At 40.8% G+C, this 18,872-nt stretch overlaps 1 protein-coding gene across 5 annotated transcripts in view; it reads right to left on the bottom strand.

The window, feature by feature from the left end:
- Positions 1–18,872, bottom strand: part of CTNNA3 (catenin alpha 3) — a 1,374,069-nt gene that overhangs the window by 1,251,171 nt on the left and 104,026 nt on the right. For all 5 annotated transcript variants that reach the window (XM_070432843.1, XM_070432842.1, XM_070432840.1 and 2 more), the window contains exon 5: positions 16,836–16,955. In XM_070432843.1, coding sequence (XP_070288944.1) covers positions 16,836–16,955 — 120 coding nt within the window. The remainder of the gene's footprint in view (positions 1–16,835; positions 16,956–18,872) is intronic.

The following is an 18,872-nucleotide window of genomic DNA, read 5'->3' on the forward strand; positions in this document are numbered from 1 at the left end:
TGAAGTGTGATTGCTCTTTTTAGTTTATTGGTCTTCAAAATAAATGTCTTAATGCCAAATTTCATGCAAATAATTAGTTACCAGTCTCATCTACTTCTCCTTAAAATACTCGCAATTACCCATGCTCTTCACTATCACCACCAACTTTTTTTAATTAAGAGCTTGATCTTTCAGTATGTTCCTTGACCTTGGGATCTTATATAGAACCATATGCAAAAAGACCTAAAAAGGTAGTATGATGATATCCAGTCCACTGACACCGACATTCCTGAATCTTCTCAGCTTCACTTTTTTCATATTGATAATTTAGTAACATTAAAATGAATAATGTTCTACCGCAGTCATGTGCATGGTGTTTATGTCAGGGGTAAGAAATAAGCCATGCCAAAAGCACTTAAAGACAGAGTACCCAAGATGTCAACATACTCTTTTTGCAGGGCCAGATGTTTGGAGCAGAAAATGCACAGCCACCAATACACGTCCCTTCTGAGCACCACCTGCTCACAAGTGCTAACTTACTTACCCTACATTACTTTATACAGAATCAAAGTTTCCTTCCCTTCATATATGCCTACTGTAGGCATAAATCCATTTCCTTTTTCATGGATCTAATTCTAGCCCACTGCTTTAGCATTAAAACTCAAATATTTTTAGTATCCTAAACCAGAAGTTATTACTCTTTATTTTCAAGATAGAAAAAAATATAGGAAGTTTCCTAATAACTTTCAAAGAGATTTAAAAGAAACAAAATTTTTTCCTAAGTTTAAGACAAAATTTGGGTACAATTAAGTCATTTACTTCAGTTAGTCTTTAAATGTAATGTTTCCTATGTCTTAAGTAAATTAAACATCATTCCCAAGTTATTAAATAAATCTGAGCTTAAGTGTACTTACCCTTACTATTTGGAAGAAATGTTTCTATTAGAGTGAGCAAGAGGCAAGCTAAAACTTCCTGTCCAATTTATTTCTAATAAATGCACACTGCTGTTTACCAAAATTTCTCTTTATTCACATGACACTGTATCACAGCCCCAGGTCATGCCTTTACCATGAGAAAATGAACCTGGAACTCAGACTCACAGGCTGATAAAGAAGCTCAAAACTTAGGGATTCACCAGAGGAACTTACCATATTTAGTTTTTCAAAATTCACACAGGATGAATATTGAAACTGTCAAAAGTATCCTAACTCTGCCCTAGCCGGTTTGACACAGTGGTCAGAGTGGTGGTTGGCAAACTGCGGCTCACGAGCCACATGCGGCTCTTTGGCCCCTTGAGTGTGGCCACAAAGTTTCAATCGCACTGTACGTGCGCGCCCGCACATGGTATTTTGTGGAAGAGCCACACTCAAGGGGCCGCAGTTTGCCGACCACTGGGTTAGAGCATCGGCCCTCAGACTAAAGGGTGGTGGGTTCGATTCCTGGTCAAGGGCATGTACCTCGGTGCAGGCTCGATCCCCGGCCCAGGTCAGGATGCATGTGGGAGGCAACCAATCGATGTATCTCTCTCACATGGATGTTTCTCGCTGTCCCTCCCCCTCCACACTCTCTCTCTCTCAAAAAAAAAAAAGTATCCTAACTATACTTAACGACCAACATTGGAGCTGGAGAAATGACCAAAATTCAATTATCTTTAATTGCATAAATAAAATTTAGAATAAAGACATGAATGTGTAACTATCAATAATGGAACATGTGGTGGACCACTTCACTCTGCACCAACGAAAGTACCAAGAAAGGCTTCAGTAACTCCCAGTGTCTGGATGGAGAGCTTAGCACAGTAGAGATGAATACGAATATCTAAAGCAGAGTGAGAAAATGCTATGTCTTCATTAAGCAAACAGTAAGGTTAAAAGAAAACAAGGAGCTTAAATGCACAGAACAAGAAAAAAACCTCAAAACTATCAAAACAGTTTCGTCCCGTCCTCTAAGTACCTCCCCTCAACAGTCAGCATACCCTCGGACAACCAACCGCTGGTCAGCTGTTAATGCTGCGTGGATGCAGCCACAGATCGTTACCTACTTAATTGCGTACATCCCTAACAGGCTCAGACAGCTCTTCTGGAACGAAGGTGTTATAATGACGTAGATGATAAATACTTAACCATGGCATGGCCAGATGCTATGATAATATGAGCAGCATTTATATAGAGAATATTAGCATCTATTAGTGCTGTATGCGACAACAGAGAAAAAAACAGATTCATAAAAATACCATTTAAAAGAATGCAATGTGCACTGCATGCTGTTATTATGGCATCTTGCTAAAATCCCATAAGTGACACTAAAAATATTAAGCAAAATATAGTTAATGCGGTCAATGAATACAAGTGGCAGCTGCCTCCAGACAGAGGAAAAGCTAGTCACATGGTAAAAATTCAACAATTTCCCTCTAAAACAGTGGTTCTCAACCTTCTGGCCCTTTAAATACAGTTCCTCGTGTTGTGACCCAACCATAAAATTATTTTCATTGCTACTTCATAACTGTAATGTTGCTACTGTTATGAATCGTAATGTAAATATCTGATATGCAGGATGGTCTTAGGCGACCCCTGTGAAAGGGTCGTTAGACAGCCAAAGGGGTCGCGACCCACAGGTTGAGAACCGCTGCTCTAAAATGTAATGTGACTCTGGAGAACATTCATTATGATTTTTATTTTGTTATTTGCAACCAGAGTGTGTGCAAGGAAACCTCTACAGACACACACCCCTCTAGACACTGAGCAGAACGTGGACCAGGCCAGCAATGCTGCTCCACCTTTAGGTGATAGGCTTCCCTTCATCTGCACCTCAGCGCAAGTGTTGCTACTGCCGCCACATTTGAAGCATGAGAAATACCATAAATGCTGATTAGCTTCCTCCTAAATAGCAAACTTGAAACTGCCCAAACATGGCATTTTAGAGAACAAATATGAATATGCTTTAAAAAAAGAAATCAAATGAATTTCTCATTACATATTAAGTTAGCCTGCAGCAATCAACCCCCAAAAAACAGTTTAACATCTATAAAAGGCTGCACGATGGGTCTGTGCATGTTCAAAGCTCTGCTGTCAGCAGAACCGTGGGCCTTGTCTAAACAGCATCAACGCTTCCTTTGAATTGCGGCGGCCAGCAGCGCTCTAGGGGGGCTGCCAGCACCTCTACCAGGAGAGCTGCAGCAGCCATCTTTTTGCCTGACAAGGACACGGTTATAGTCACTGCACTGTTTTGTGATTGTGCAGGCAGGTGGAGATGTACAGCTTCGATACACAAATTAACAGGAATATGTTAGAGATTATGGTTTCCTTCCATTCCATAGTAAATATGTGAGTGGGCTCGCTTTTCTGAAATCAATGCTGCCAAGTCAAAACCAGCTGATCCCTGGGTCGGTTCATCCAGGTCACAGTGGACAGTGCAGGGCTAAAATACTACATTCTTATTCTCCTTTAGCGTCCTGTACCTGAGACTCTGCGGCTCCCCTGTTCAATCTGCTCTCTTTCATCTCTCATCTGTGACAAAGACATGCAAAGGACAACGCCTACAGCTGCTGAAATATGTGATCTACAAAAACAATAGATATTGGAAGAAGCCTGTCCCCTCACGGGACAGAAAAACAGCAAAATAAATGATAAAATTTGTGATAAAGGTTATTATTGTAAGGATCACATCTTTTATGTCCTGCACATAGGCACAACCTTACTACTAGATCATCGCTCAAATCCAGAATATTTACTAAGTACATACTGACTATGTTCCAAGGACTGTTCCGGCTTTTGAGGGACAGCTGGAATAGTGCTCTCCTACAATTACTTAAATGTCCCTGACACCTAAATGCGGCTCCAGGACCAGCAGCACCAGTGTCTGGCTCTCCAGTCTTGCTCCAAACCTACTGAATCAAAACCTGGAGCTTAACAAAATTCCCTACGTTATTTGTACTTGTATTAAAGTTCAGAAAGCATGGTTTTAAAGGGCATGGTTTAAAGGACACGGGATCTAAAATTTGTCCAAAAAATAAAAATTCCTATGCAACAGACAAGAACAAAATGATGTGTTTTCTGTATTATTTGTATATCTATGTATTGAAGGGGTTGAACCAGATGACACTTGCAATTCCTCTTCTAAAATGTAATAATAAATAAAAACAAATTTGTCTTTTTGTTTTTTTAAAAAAATGTTACTACATTTATAAATGATTTTCATTTATGAGCACGTCGATGTGTAAATAATATATTATTATATATTTGTTAAAAGTACCTTTGTTGTTCCTACAGCTTGAAATAAAACCCAACGCCCTGGGTGACCCTCTAGTTCCAAAGCAACAAGGTTCCTACAGACTCAGTGAAATCCAAGCCCTGGCTGGTCCTCCTTTCATCCTGGTGAAAATTCTATGCTGGTCCAGATTCCTAGGACCCAACCTGAAAGACCGGTAACTCTTATTGGGATGTAAGCACAACCAGAAAGAAATGGACATCACTGAAAACCCAGATGTGCTGCATCCTCATGTTAGTCCTTTGTTGCACGTTTCTATGAACAATCAACAGAAGTCCCCTCATGTCTCCTTGTGGAAGAAATGGAGATGAGAGTGGCCAGAGGCTTGCATTTTAAGAAAGACTCTACCTACACCCTTTATTGAGGGCAGGAGAGAGAGCAGAGGCTCCTCTGAAGCAAGACACACTCTCAGGCTCTCAAGGGACCAGGAGGGACACCTTCATTCCACACCTGCCTGCCTGAAGGAGCATGTCCCTGCTTGAGCACCTGGCGGAGGTTACAACAGAGGAAATGCTCTTCAAGATGCAGGAGCCAACAGACGTGTGACTTTTCCTGGAGATAATGAGTTACATTTCCACAAAGGCTGCCTACCATCAGAGCCTCCCATGCCAGACACAGCTGAGCTTTAACACTAGAAATTATTTCTGCAACCAGCCTAGTCTCCAGGATCAGACAGCTTTTCAAAAAGGAGAGGAATGCTTTTCAAATCTCCAAGTCCTTTCTCGGCTTTAGGATTCAAACTAGAGATATCAAACAATCAATATACAACTGGCTGGAGAAAGACAAGTACCATATGATTTCACCTATATGTGGTGTCTAAAGAACAAAATAAATTAACAAACAAAAGGTAAAGGGGTTAAGAAAGAACTCAGACACAGACAACAGTATTGTGAGGGTCAGAGAGAAAGAGGGGGTGGAGGCGGAAGAGGGCAAAGGGGGAATAAATGGTGGTGGAAAGAGACTTGACTTTGGGTGGTGAGCCACAATGCAGTACGCAAATGATGCTGTACATTTGAAAACTGTACCGTTTCATTACCCAATGTCACCCCAATAAATTCGATTTAAAAAATACACACACACATATAACTGGCTGACTTAGGTTAAGAAACTCACGAAAGAACCAGAGAAAATATCATTCATGTTACCGTCCCAGCTCTGCCATTACAAAGTGTATGGCCTTGTACAAGATAGCTAATCTTCTAGGGGCTCATTTTTTCTCATCTCTAAAATAAAAAATGTTGAGCTAGATAAATTCTAACCTTAGTTTAAGGTTCTCGGGTTCTTGTATACTTTACTTTGCATCTGAAGCCGCCAGAGCTCATAATCTTAGCAGTGAAAAGTCATCTTCTTCTGCAGACACAGATTATTCTCAAACTACAAAACAGACTTGAGCAGACATTTTCAGAGGTAACTCTTTTAGGACTTTCACTTCTTATCAATACCAACTTGTTACTCTTATGGACTTAGGTGTGTCAATAGAAGACACACCTAAGTGGATGCAAACACTAAAGATTTTTTTTTTTACCACCTCTGAAATTCCTATCAGCATTGTAAATTTTGAAAACAACCTACAACAAAGTATTAACGATTGCTATAAGCATTCCCAACTATAAAGTAGCTATAAGCTGCCCACAAGGCAAACTCTCAGATAGCAAACAACCTTGTAAAAAATAAATCTTTGCAGGTGCATGAAAATCAGCTAGTATGTGCTTGATTCAACAGCTTTCTACCTAAGTGTCACCAATAAACAACCCCAGAACCAACAGATGGAAAGAGAATAGCAAACCTTCGAACTTAAAAGCTGTCTCTACAATGTTTTTACTTTACTAATTTAATAGAAGTGCCTACGTATCATGAGCATTACTGTGTCCAATATGGAAATCAAATTTTAGGAGAACAAATAACTAATAGGCATCATTTTAATCATTTGACTTTAAATACACGGTGAAGTTTTTACATAAAAATCCGTAAGGTTTTTTAACTTCAGACTATAAAGATTTGCATTTTATGAAGCGGTGAAAATGGTTGGGTGGCTATTGCAATAAGCTAGAAATTAGGAAATGTGAATATTAATTCTGAATCTGCTGCCGTCTCAGAATGACCTTGAATGATGTATCCAACCTCCTCCTCCTCCTCCTTCTTCTCTCTCTCTCTCTCTCTCTCTATCTCTATCTCTCCATCAGAAAACTGAAGAATTAATGAAATGTCATCTCTTTTTTTTCTTTGACTGTGTACACATGAATTAAAATGTAATTGCACATGTGGTAGGCAGAATAAAACATGTTTGGGTTAGTCTGAACGTTGCTGTGGCACCCTGTCTTATAATTAAACATTTTTTATACCTGGGCAATGAATTTTTAAATAATGTCTGAAGTGCTTTGGGATTTTTAGAAAGAGTTTTGTACATGGCATCAATAATTATTTTACTTGATTGGGCAAATAAGAAATAGAATATCATCTAAGATAGACATGAGTATTTTACATAGCAAATTTAGTTTCACTTACTCTTAAAAGGAGTAATTCAATCAGAACTCTTTCAAGAGAACTGTATTAATTACAGAACAAAGAAGGAAAGGATCTTCTCCCAGTTGAGCTATTAACCTATTTCATCTAACAAAGGCCATGTAAGTGAATCTGTTGCTTATGGAACCATCTTTCTATTCGGTTAGTGCTTCCCCTTAGTGCTCCTTCAGCCCAGCCCAATAATCACACTCTGTCGTAGATCGCCTCTAAATGATCCCAGATGCATATGTACTGCATTTTCAAAGGTCTTAAGTAAAATGTATTTACAACTTCCACTTCAGTGCTAATGTAAATGGGAAGACAGTTCTACTTTATACTGTCCTTACACATACGCACCCCCCCCCCGTGCATATCTTCGCATGCCCCCTTATCCTAGATGACCCAGAGCAGTTTTATTGTTGGAAATCTTTCCATGGTTGAAGACTACCATTGGAATTTATCAACTTCCTCTTCTCCCTATGCTATAGCACAGTGATGGCGAACCGATGACACGCGTGTCAGAGGTGACACGCGAACTCATTTTTTTTTTGGTTGATTTTTCTTTGTTAAATGGCATTTAAATATATAAAATAAATATCGAAAATATAAGTCTTTGTTTCACTATGGTTGCAAATATCAAAAGATTTCGATATGTGACACGGCACCAGAGTTAAGTTGGGGTTTTTCAAAACGCTGACACGCCGAGCTCAAAAGGTTCGCCATCACTGCTATAGTACAACTACAACAAGCCTGCCACTTCGTTTTGTTTTGCTAAGCATTGTTTTCACAGGAGGCCTACTTGGTATCTGGTGTCCTCCGGGTTCTTAAGTTCCAGGGTATGCCCAGGATTATCATCTGTGTGGTCAGTCATTACCCACCTGGAATTTTCTTTTCAAAGCAAGGGTGTTAACCCGCAGCCCTTCTCACTAAGTAAATTTCATCTAACTTACTTCTATGTTTCTTTATTGATAAGGGACCATTTTTAATTCAATCTCTACCCTACACGGTATTATGTACCCTTCTGGTTTTCAAGTTACCTAAAGGGGTTAACTCACTAAGCTCGGTAGAAGAAAAAAGCAGTTGTTTGCTCCTGAATATCATCACTAAAGAGAGCACACTGTGGTGCTGTGTAATACCGCCTGGAACCAAGGAGAAGTTAGGCACATGGCATGTAATTATTACATGAGTTGGGATTTACCCAGAACATTGGGTCTGAGACCCTATTTTCACCACAGATTGCTATGGCACGATACTCAGGACCTTAATTTCACTGCCCAACTAGAGACATCACCTTAGAAACACATTAGAACCAAATACTATTGCAACTCCTTCCTCAAGGGGGATCATTATTTTTTGTGACACAGATCACCAGCAGCTCAGTTACATATGTCCAGAAATATTCCATCCTATCTGTTCAGAACAGTACTGTACCCTATGTGCAGTACACAAAATACAAAACATAATAGTCTACAAAATAGAAAACATAGCCCTATGGAACTTATGAACCATTTAGGATGACTTATGAGACTAATACAAAAACATTATAATAGCTACCACTTTTACTAAGAACATGTCAGGCACTGCCCTGAGTCTCTTATTCCTTTAAAGTACTTAAGACATATATATACCTTATACTTTATAAATTGCTTTATGAAAATGGGGTATAAGTTAGGTATTATTTTCCTAACTTTTTGAAATTTAAAGGACAAAGTTATTGAAGATCTGAAAAACAATTCCTAAAAGGCGGCTTTTTTTTTTTTTTTTTAGAAAACTAGCTACACGATGCATTGCATCCATCATGTTAAAACTTGCATTAGCCATAAATACGAAAACCATAAACAAGCCACCACACTTCAAAAATCTGAGCAAAGATAAAATGTCTAAGGAACAATGTGGATGACTTGCAAAGTATAAGCTCTTTACCTTAAGCACCAATAAAAATAAAATTTTTTAAGTAGCACAAATGGATGTGTGTGATCCGTTCTATACACTGAATGGAACCTTTGGCACTAGGAATCTGAGCATTTTGTCATATAGCATTGACACATGTTATAAAAGTCCATAGTGTCGAAGGAATAGAACCACCAGCATTCAAAAGCAGCTTTGTCAACTAGGCAATAGGACACTCAACAGTCTGTCTCATGCCCAAGGCAACACAATTAGTCTCACAAGATTAGACTGACTCCAAAGTCCACGCTCTAACCTGCATACACGGACCCTCAGTGACTGCATAATCAATGAGATGCTAAATTGTAGGCACATATACAAGCTAAGAAGGAAGAGTTTACATATTGACTAGAGGTCACAGGATAAAGTGTTATGAGGGAGGCTGGACTTCAGTTTGGCTTTATAGAATGATTAGTTAAATAAGTAAATAGAAAGGGCCCAGATATTCTGAATGTCAAGTTATATAAACCTTATGAAAGGTTGAAGGAAAGAATAGCATGCCATGATCAGGGAAACAAGAGGAAGATCAGGGTATATGATGTGTTCCAACATGGATATGTATATGAAGTACAATATTTTAATTTCACATACCTTCACATCAATGTGTAAGCCTTAGTCTACATAATGTTCAACTAAATAATCCTATATAATAAAAGGTTAATATGCAAATAGACTGAACCACAGAACAACCAGTCGCTATGACATGCACTGACCACCAGGGAGTGCGCATGGAACATGGTGGGCATCAGCAGCAGGCAGCAGAGTGTGGAACATGGCAGCCATCGGCTGCAGCGGGATGGTGGAACAGGTGAGCGGGGGCGCCAGACCAAGGCGGGGCTCTGGTTGCTGTCATCGGGGCAAGCCTCTGGTATTTACTGAAAATTCTTGGCTCATGCACACCACAGTCCTGCTTGGTGCTCGCACCTGCTGCCAGCGCCAGCCCTGTTCGCCCCTCAGGGCTTTTCCAACTCCCCCTGCTCCTGAGGGGCTATCAGGGCCGGCAGCGGCTACTTGCACCCACTGCTGGCGACGTCCCCACTCGCACCTACTGCCAGAGCCCAGTGCTAGTCCCAATTGCTCGGCGCCATCAGCAGGTACAAGTGGTGGCTGCCGGTCCTGATCGCCCCCGAGGGCTTCTCCACCTCCCCCTACCCTGAGCGGAAAATGGGGCAGCAACCGCCACTCACACCCACTGATGGTACCGGCCTTGCTCACACCCTCTGCTGGCGCAGGCCCCAATCGCTCCATGCTGTCAGCAGGTGTGAGCGGGGCAGGCACCGTCAGCACGTGGATCAATGGCAGCGGGAGTGGGGCTGCCAGCAGACAGGGGACCAGGGGCGCGGCGGCAAGGGGCTGGGTAGGGGCACAGAGGATGGGCCAAGACCCGCCCCTGTGTCCACCGCAGCCCACAGTTCCTTTCAAGGTGCACGATTTCATGCACTAGGCCCCTCATATCAACTATAAGTCACATCAAAGGACTCCAGAAGCCTCTGGAAAGGGATGTGTCTTACTATGCTGTTTTAAGTACTAAGGATAGAAAAAGAGGTAAGAAAAGAAAATAAGACAGTAAAATCTCAGACATCTTTTTGCTGATACATCTCCTCGGGCAAGTGAAACAAAAGAAAAAATAAACAAATGGGACTACATCAAACTAAAACATTTTTGCACAGCAAAGGAAACCATCAACAAAATGGAAAGACAACCCACTGAATGGAAGAACATATTCACCATGACATATCTGATAAGGGGTTGATATCCAAAATTTATAAAGAACTTATACATCCTACCCTAGCCAGTTTGGCTCAGTGGATAGAGCATCGGCCTAAGGACCCATGATTCCTGAGTTCAATTACAGTCAAGGGCATGTACTTTGGTTGCAGGCTCCTCCCCGACCTGAGCCCTGGTTGGAGCTTGTACAGGAGGCAACCAATCAATGTGTTTCTCTCACATCAATGTTTCTCTCTGTCTTTCCCTCTCTCTTCCACTCTCCCTAAAAATCAATGGAAAAATATCCTTGGGCAAGGATTAACAAAAATAAATAAATAATTAAGAACTTATACAACTCAACACCCAAAGAAACAAACAATCCAATTTAAAAATGGCAAAGGACCTGAATAGACACTTCTTCAAAGAGGACATACAGATGACCGATACACATATGAAAAGATGCTCAATGTCACTGATCATCAGAGACATACAAATAAAAAACCACAGTATCATCTCACACCTGTCAGAATGACTACCATCAATAAATCCACAAACAACAAGTACTGGCGAGGATGTGGAGAAGAGGGAACCCTAGTGCACTGTTCGTAGGAATGCAGATTGGTGCAGCCACTGTAGAAAGCAGTATGGAGTTACCTCAAAAAATTAAAAATGGAACTGCCTTATTGTTGGGGGCCAGATGTAAGCTGGCAAGGTCCTTGCACCTGAAGGGGCTAGCAAGGCTGGGACCCTTACCCACACAGTTTTCCCAGACTTGTTTGGATGGCGTTTATCAGTAGAATAAGAGCAACATTTGTAGAATGAGAACAGCCTCTCATAGCTTACTAAGAAGTCTGTAACTATTTACTGAGATATGCTGTACTGAGAACTTGTCCTTCTGCTGTGTCCCTCCCTTAGAGATTAAGAGGAACAAAGAATACATTCCTCTTGACAGACCTCCTGTTCAGTGTGCTGTGTATAAATAAGATTGTGTGGCTAATAAAGTTGCTTCAGTTCATCGAGAGAACTGGGGTCCTCCCGATCCCGCTTTCCTGTCTTTCTTTCTTTTCTCAATTCCCACCTCCCTGCCTCAGCCTGGCTCAACCCTGTCAGGCTGGCCCTGACACCTTATGATCCAGAGATTCCACCTCTGGGAATTTATCTGAAGAAACCCAAAACACTGATTTGAAAGATTAGATGCACCCTCTTAATCATTGCAGCTTTACTTACAATAGCCAAGATCTAGGAACAGCCCAAGTGTCCATCAGTAGATGAGTGGATAAAATAGCTGTGGTACATTTACACAATGAAATACTACTCAGTTGTTAAAAAAAAGGGGGTGGGGGGTAGCCTTGGCCGGCTTGGCTCAGTGGATAGAGCGACAGCCTGTGGACTGAAGGGTCCCGGGTTCGATTCCGGCCAAGGGCACATGCCTGGGTTGCGGGCTCAATCCCCAGTAGGGGACGTGCAGGAGACAGCCGATCAATGATTCTCTCTCACCATTGATGTTTCTATCTCTCTCTCCTTCTCCCTTCCTCTCTGAAATCAATAAAGAAATATATTTTAAAAAATAAAAATAAAAAGGGGGGGGTTGAAATCTTACCTTTTACAGTAGCACAGATGGACCTGGAGAGCATTAGCTAAGTGAAATCAGCCAGTCAGAGAAAGACAAGTACCATGCGATTTCACTCATATGTGGAGTCTAATTAATAAAATGAACTAGCAAGCAAAATAGAGACTGGCGGTATTGGGGAGGGAGAGGAATAAAGCAAAAAAGAGAAAAAAACTCAAACAACAGTGTGATGATTGCCATGGGGATGTGGGAAGAAGGTGGAAGAGGTTATGGGGGGGATAAATGGTGATGGTCAGAGACTTGACTTGGGGTGGTGCACACACGATACAGTGTACAGATGATGTGTTGTAGAGTTATGAACCTGAAACCTGTATAATTTTGTTAACCAGTGTCACCCCAATAAATCCATTTAAAATTTACATTAAATTAAAAAGGAATTAAATTAGAGTCCAGATTATCAAACTTTATTTTATTTTATTCCACCTAATCAAAGCCCCAAGGAAATCTCTTGATTTATAACTTCTCAAATTAATACATAAATCTGGGCTCTATATAACAGCTAAAACTTGCTATTACCATTCCTATGTAACATCAACCAGGAGGATAAAAACCAAACAGCCCAAGCACATAAACTCTAAGATTACATCTCCAGATATTAAAAACTGAAAAAGTCTCTAGATTCTCCAGTTAATCCTGCTTTGTCATCATTTACTTCAAGCTGACTCGTCCTGGAAAACCTACCACCTCATCTATCATGGCCTCCGCTCACCTTTTCCTACCAAGGCTGTTTTCACCATTACTCTTTTTGACAGTAGGGAAATGGAGAGATGCTTGTGCCCCGACCTAAAATATAGCCTAAGGATAGCTGAGGTGTAAGCACTCACTCTTTTAAAAAAGAAAATAAGGAAAGAAACAGTTAAGCTCACACCTAGGAGAGAGAGTACAACAAACCCCAAAATAGAGTTAAGAAGAATAGAACAAAATACTCCAGGAATCTATCTGGCCCAGAGAAAGAAATCTCTCAAAACTATGTTTAAAATGTCATAGAAAAAGGAAACAAAATAAAACCTAATGAATGAGTCCAAGATAATTATAGTCGATCCACTGAACATCCATAACTCACAGTCAAGGTAACATTAATATTTTGTAACATTATTATTTTTGTAAAGAAATGGATGGGAAATGAAACATGTCAGCAGAACACCTAAATAATGCCTAAGTCTAAGGGCAATCTGTCAGCCTTTGGCATTCGGGAAGCCCAAGGGTTAATGCCCTTATGAATTTTAAAAATGTGGTAACATCAATTTTAATTGCCGGTAATCTGAGGCCAAAACTTTTGTATGCTTTCTTGTTCGTAGCAACAACAGCACCAACAAGTATTTATTGAGCATCTGCCATGGGTCGGGTACTGTTGTGAGCACCGCAGAGAATGCAGCAGCGAAGGTGACAGATGAGGCCCTGTCCTTACGGAGCCTATGTGCTGTCACACGAGGAATGATGAATACGGTTGGAGCAGAAAACAAGCCATGACTAATTCTCTTGGACAAAGATCCTGCCGTAGGAGGCAGAAGCTTTCTTGCTGTATTGCAGTTTTACAGATTCCTGAATCTTTTCCAGTGGGAGAGACTCACTAGTGTGTGCTTAGAGCAGGGGTGGGCAAACTTTTTGACTCGAGGGCCACAATGGGTTCTTAAACTGGACCGGAGGGCCGGGACAAAAGCATGGATGGAGTGTTTGTGTGAACTAATATAAATTCAAAGTAAACATCATTACATAAAAGGGTACGGTCTTTTTTTTTTTTTTTAGTTTTATTCATTTCAAACGGGCCGGATCCGGCCCACGGGCCGTAGTTTGCCCACGGCTGGTTTAGAGGTTTGGGGGGCTTTCAAGGGGCAGGGTAGGCAACATAAGGGCAAGTCTCACCAAGTCAGGGAAGAGCAAACCTTCTGACTCTTTGAACCCTGCCCACCCAGGAAACAGCAATTCCTCGGGGGCTTTCATACAGAAGAACTGGGTTATTATTACAAGTTTCTAGAAAGTTCTGCTATTTTCCGAGGTAAAATGGGAAGTAAACAAAATTTGTCTTTGCTGTTCTCTGCCATCTCCCTCATTCCCTATGTCTTCTTGTAGCCTCTCCTTTTTTCTCCCTTTTTCTATTTTGAGATTTTTTTTTAACTTTCAAAAATCAACCTTTTTAACTTACTAGATGCATACAGTATAAAACCAACTACAGTTTAACTTCCCTCATTTTATTCCTCCTATTTTATCCCTATTGGTCTCTTCCCTCTTTGTCCATCACTCTGTGGTCCCTGACTTCCCACCATCCTTCTCTTTCTAACCACTTCCCTCCAATTCCCCTTCTATCTTTTCCAAGAAGAAAAATAATGATCAGTAGGTATAGGAAGAGATGGAGTCTAGTAAGACAAAGGATTGACAGTATGTTACCTGCTCAAGGAAGCCCATTTTATAAGGATTTGGCCCTTTGAGCTCAAAATCTGCTTTGTGTGAATAAATTTCACTAGAACTAGAGTTGCTAGACATAACACTTAGAAAATCGTGTAGTAAAGTTTCATACATTTTCTTAGCTGTCTGAATAGAGTCTTTCAAAAATCCTTTTGTGGTTTCGGATATACTGCACGACTTGCATGAGAGAAAGAGCGAGAACTGGCGGTCTTTTGCCTCTCACCAGGTGGCATTTTCAAATGTTTCTTTAAGTCTACCAGACCTGAGGCCCTGAACCTAACTGTCCCCTAAACCTGGACTCCTGAGCATTAAAGAGAAAAAACCAACATGATATAGAAAAATGTTAGTTACATGCAAACAAGTCGTTAGAATAAGATGGAACTTGGAGACATTGTAGAAAATAGGTCTACCTTTCATCTAGCGCCAATATTCCACCTTTGTGTAGAAATTACCTAAAAATCGGTATCCTGGGTCCAGCCTCTCCTAAAATTGCTTACATTCCGAACGCCTAGAACTCCTCACTTTACTTCCCCCAGCCTGGCTTCCTGCAGGGATATTGGGAACGAGACCATGGAAAAGCCCAGGTTTGGAGTCAGACTGATTTACCCTGGAAGACCAGCCTTGTGTCTTATTCACCCGGTGATCTTAGGCAACAGTCTTCTCATCTGTAAAATGGTGTTCATAAAACCAAGCCCTTTATAATGCATTTAATTGTCTAATCCATAAGTGTATTAAACACATTATGTGGCAGATAGTTGTCATTTATAAATAGCATATATAATTTGTGTGTGTGTGTGTGTGTATATATATATATATATATATATATATATATATATCCCTTATGCCCATATTTTTCTCACATACACATGCAATTTACCTGTCTGTCCTCAATGCCATTCTCCCAGAGGTCTGTCCTTGAAGCATTCCCATTTTCCAAAGTGACAATTAGCTAATGTAAGAATCTAATCACTGAGAATGTGTTAATGGGAAAGGATAAGAAGAGGGAATAGTGACTACTGCCTGCCAACTCAAATGCTCCTCAGAGGTAAAATACGGCTCTTGGACACAAAACTGTACTGAAAGTTGCATGGGCCAGAGCAGTGACTCGTGGTGTGAATTTCAAGCAGCAGAATCTGGAAGCTCAGTACCTGTAAACTGCTTCGTCGCATGTGCTAATTAATACCTAGGCCCTCACTAATTTAAAAATAGGTTTAAAAAAACATAAATGGATAGTGTGTCCTTTTTCATATAAATGTATTGCACTTGCCCCAGAACTTTCTACAAAACAAATATAGCTCCTAGGAAAATAGGGCCTTGGAAAGGTTAAATGCTCACATAAGGTCTGCGATAAAGCAAAACCTAAAACACGATTCTCTTTTCAAGTCAGTATTTCCTCACCACACTATGTTGACTTGATGAGGTGTGACTACACATAGCAAGTCCTGCGTTGAAAACCCCCATCCCATAGATCCAAAAGCGGTGAAACTGGCAATGGCCAGAGAGTCACACCTTTTGCCACACTAACAGGAAAGACTCTTAAGTAATGGACTTGGTGCCTGGCCATCCGAGTCACCCACTCAGTCATTTTTCTAGACGCTATCCATCAGTGAGCACATTCCCAAACTTCATGCAGCCTCATTTAAACATCTCACTGGCAGTTCTGATGGGAATAAACATTCCGTCAAAGTAAAAGCTTGACAACCCTGACCCCTAGTGGCTGTGAAGAAACGGATGAAGGTCCAGCTTGGGAAAGGTCGAATCTCACAAACACACAGAATTATTATTAATATCACAAAATATTAATCCTAAAAGCAAACCAGTTCTATTTGGGCTCAGAATTTATCTTGAAATCTATACAAGGAGGCAAAGAGATTTGCATTTGTAAAGTATATTTTTCTTCAACCTTATACATTTAGAAAACTTACTAATCTTCAGAGATCAAATAAGAAAAGCAAAGGTTGATTCATATGTTGGCATATCCATGACTTTTTTTCCTTAATGTTGTGTGTACAACCACATCCTTTACCTGGTCTTCAGGGGATTTTTCTCAAGCATCCCCCTGTCAATATAAAAGCCACCTGGTCCAGCATTCACAGGGGTTCCCTTTATGCCAATGAAGCATCCTTACCTGAAGGGAAGTTGTACCTTTACAAGCCAGCAGGAGTTTTCTTTAAGAGAAGTAAAAGGACACATGTGGAAACCCCCCGAGTGTACATCTGAAAGCAAGACCCCCAGGGAACGCCGCAGGAAGTCAGATGAAGAGACCGGTCAACACAGCCTTGCACAGCCTATTTATGCCCTAGACATTGGAAGATAAGTGCCCCAGGCCCACCTAAACTGACAGGCGTGACAGCACAAAGCCTAGTATTCATCATCTCCACAAGGAGAGTTCCCATCCTACCTGCTGACGTTTGAAGGCTAAATAATCCAAATTTTCCAGCTCCTTCCCAAGCTTCTGATAGGTTTTCTGGAGGTCAGATTTGTTGGAAACATTTTTAAGAGATTCAAATGTCCTTTGAAACTGAAATTTAAAACGAAAGTAAATAATTAGTACAGCAGCATTATTTTCCCTCAAAGGTCTAACTAGCTAACAGAGAAAAGTTGAAACAGATATAACAAATACAAACTAGTTGCCTTTCAATAAAATAATTAAAAATGATTATGAAGAATAAGAAAATGGCCCTGACTGGTTTGGCTCAGTGGATAGAGCGTCGGCCTGCAGACTCAAGGGTCCCAGGTTCGATTCCGGTCAAGGGCATGTACCTTGGTTGCAGGCACATCCCCAGTGGGAGATGTGCAGGAGAAAGCTGATCGTTTCTCTCTCATCGATGTTTCTAACTCTCTATCCCTCTCCCTTCCTCTCTATAAAAAATCAATAAAATATATTTTTTTAAAAAGAGTAAGAAAATGTACACCAACGTTATTGCATAAATGAAAGCCCACTTAGTCCCCATTTCAACAAAAGAGTTACTGGATTTTAAAAAAAAAAACTCTTCATGTCTTAGCATACACTACTACTTTTAAAGAAAAAATGTACAATGAATGTATGTATAATCTCAAATGAGAAAGTGTTAAAAGAGCTCTCACATTCCAACCATGGAAACAATTTATGTAAAAACAGTTGCTTGTCTCTATAGAAATATCTCTGCAGAATAGGCACCCAGCAAGTTTCCGCCAGGAAGCTCTCTCAGATCTTATGTTTTGGGAAGGTAAGAAAACTAACGTTTTGATGACTGAAGCATATGCAGTGTGTTCAGCAAACATTTATTCATTCCTGCTTTATAACACAGGTGAGCTAGAAAATCAGTTCTGCTGAATCAGCATGTTTCCGTTCATGGTTTTAAAAAATATTTTTGATTTTTAGAGAGAGAGGAAAGGAGAGGGAAAGAGAGAGAGAAACATCGATATTGCCTCTCCCACCCCCACCCCCACTGCCCACCCCCGCAACTGGGGATCAAACCCACAACCCAGGCTTGTTCCCTGACCAGGAATCGAACTGGCAACCATTTGGTGTACAGATCCCAATCAACTGAGCCACATCGGCCAGGGCTTCTGTTCATTTCTAAGTCAGATACTAGGTAAACACAAAGGAGACAAATTGCAGTGTAGCGCAGAATATTGTTCTGCTACTAATAATTAATTAAGCAAAGGGAGCTCACAACAAATTGAATTCTTGGTTTATTTTAGTAAATTAGCGCCTACTTTGGAGGATTAGTGATTGCAAATGTCAAGTAATGTCATTTGCAAGACATTTGCATTTCCTCTCGCTTTATGTCATTTGTTTTCCATATGCTCACTGTGTGCCATTAGATAGATTTCTACAGAGACCTCACCATCTTAAACACACCAGAACTCCACTGTGACTGTGATGGTATGAGACAGGCTAATAGGATTTTACAGAATATGATTAAGTTTCCGGGGAAATGATTTGACCCTTACTATTTCAAACGCCATGGAATAAGTCATATTATAACGGCATTCTGCTGAATTAAATCCTCAGTTTCACGAAAGCAACGTGTTTATCTCAAACCAAGATGGCAGAGGAAAAGGAAATAAAAAAATAACAGTACTAAGCTTCCACAGCAGGCTGGTAAATTACATTCAACAATGCGATATTTTAGACATTACTGTGCACAAGGCGCTGTGAATATAAAACACGTTTCCTGAGCTAAATGAACTGACAGGCTGCCGGAAAGCTAGGCATGAACCTCGAAAATAGGAAGGACTCTGACTCTGAGTGCCTGCTCAGGTCCAGGCACTGCTTTCTGCCTTCCCATTTAAGTCTCACAGGAGCTGAAATCGGTTTGGCTCATTGGATAGAGCGTTGGCCTGCAGACTGAAAGGTCCCAGGTTCAATTCCAGTCAAGGGCATGTACCTGGGTTGCAGGCACATCCCCAGTAGGAGATGTGCAAGAGGCAGCTGATCGATGTTTCTCTC

This window comes from Myotis yumanensis, unplaced genomic scaffold (assembly GCF_028538775.1).
Source record: "Myotis yumanensis isolate MYYU_CA2020_CCGP unplaced genomic scaffold, mMyoYum1.0.hap1 SCAF_13, whole genome shotgun sequence".
NCBI classification, from domain to species: Eukaryota; Metazoa; Chordata; class Mammalia; order Chiroptera; family Vespertilionidae; genus Myotis; species Myotis yumanensis.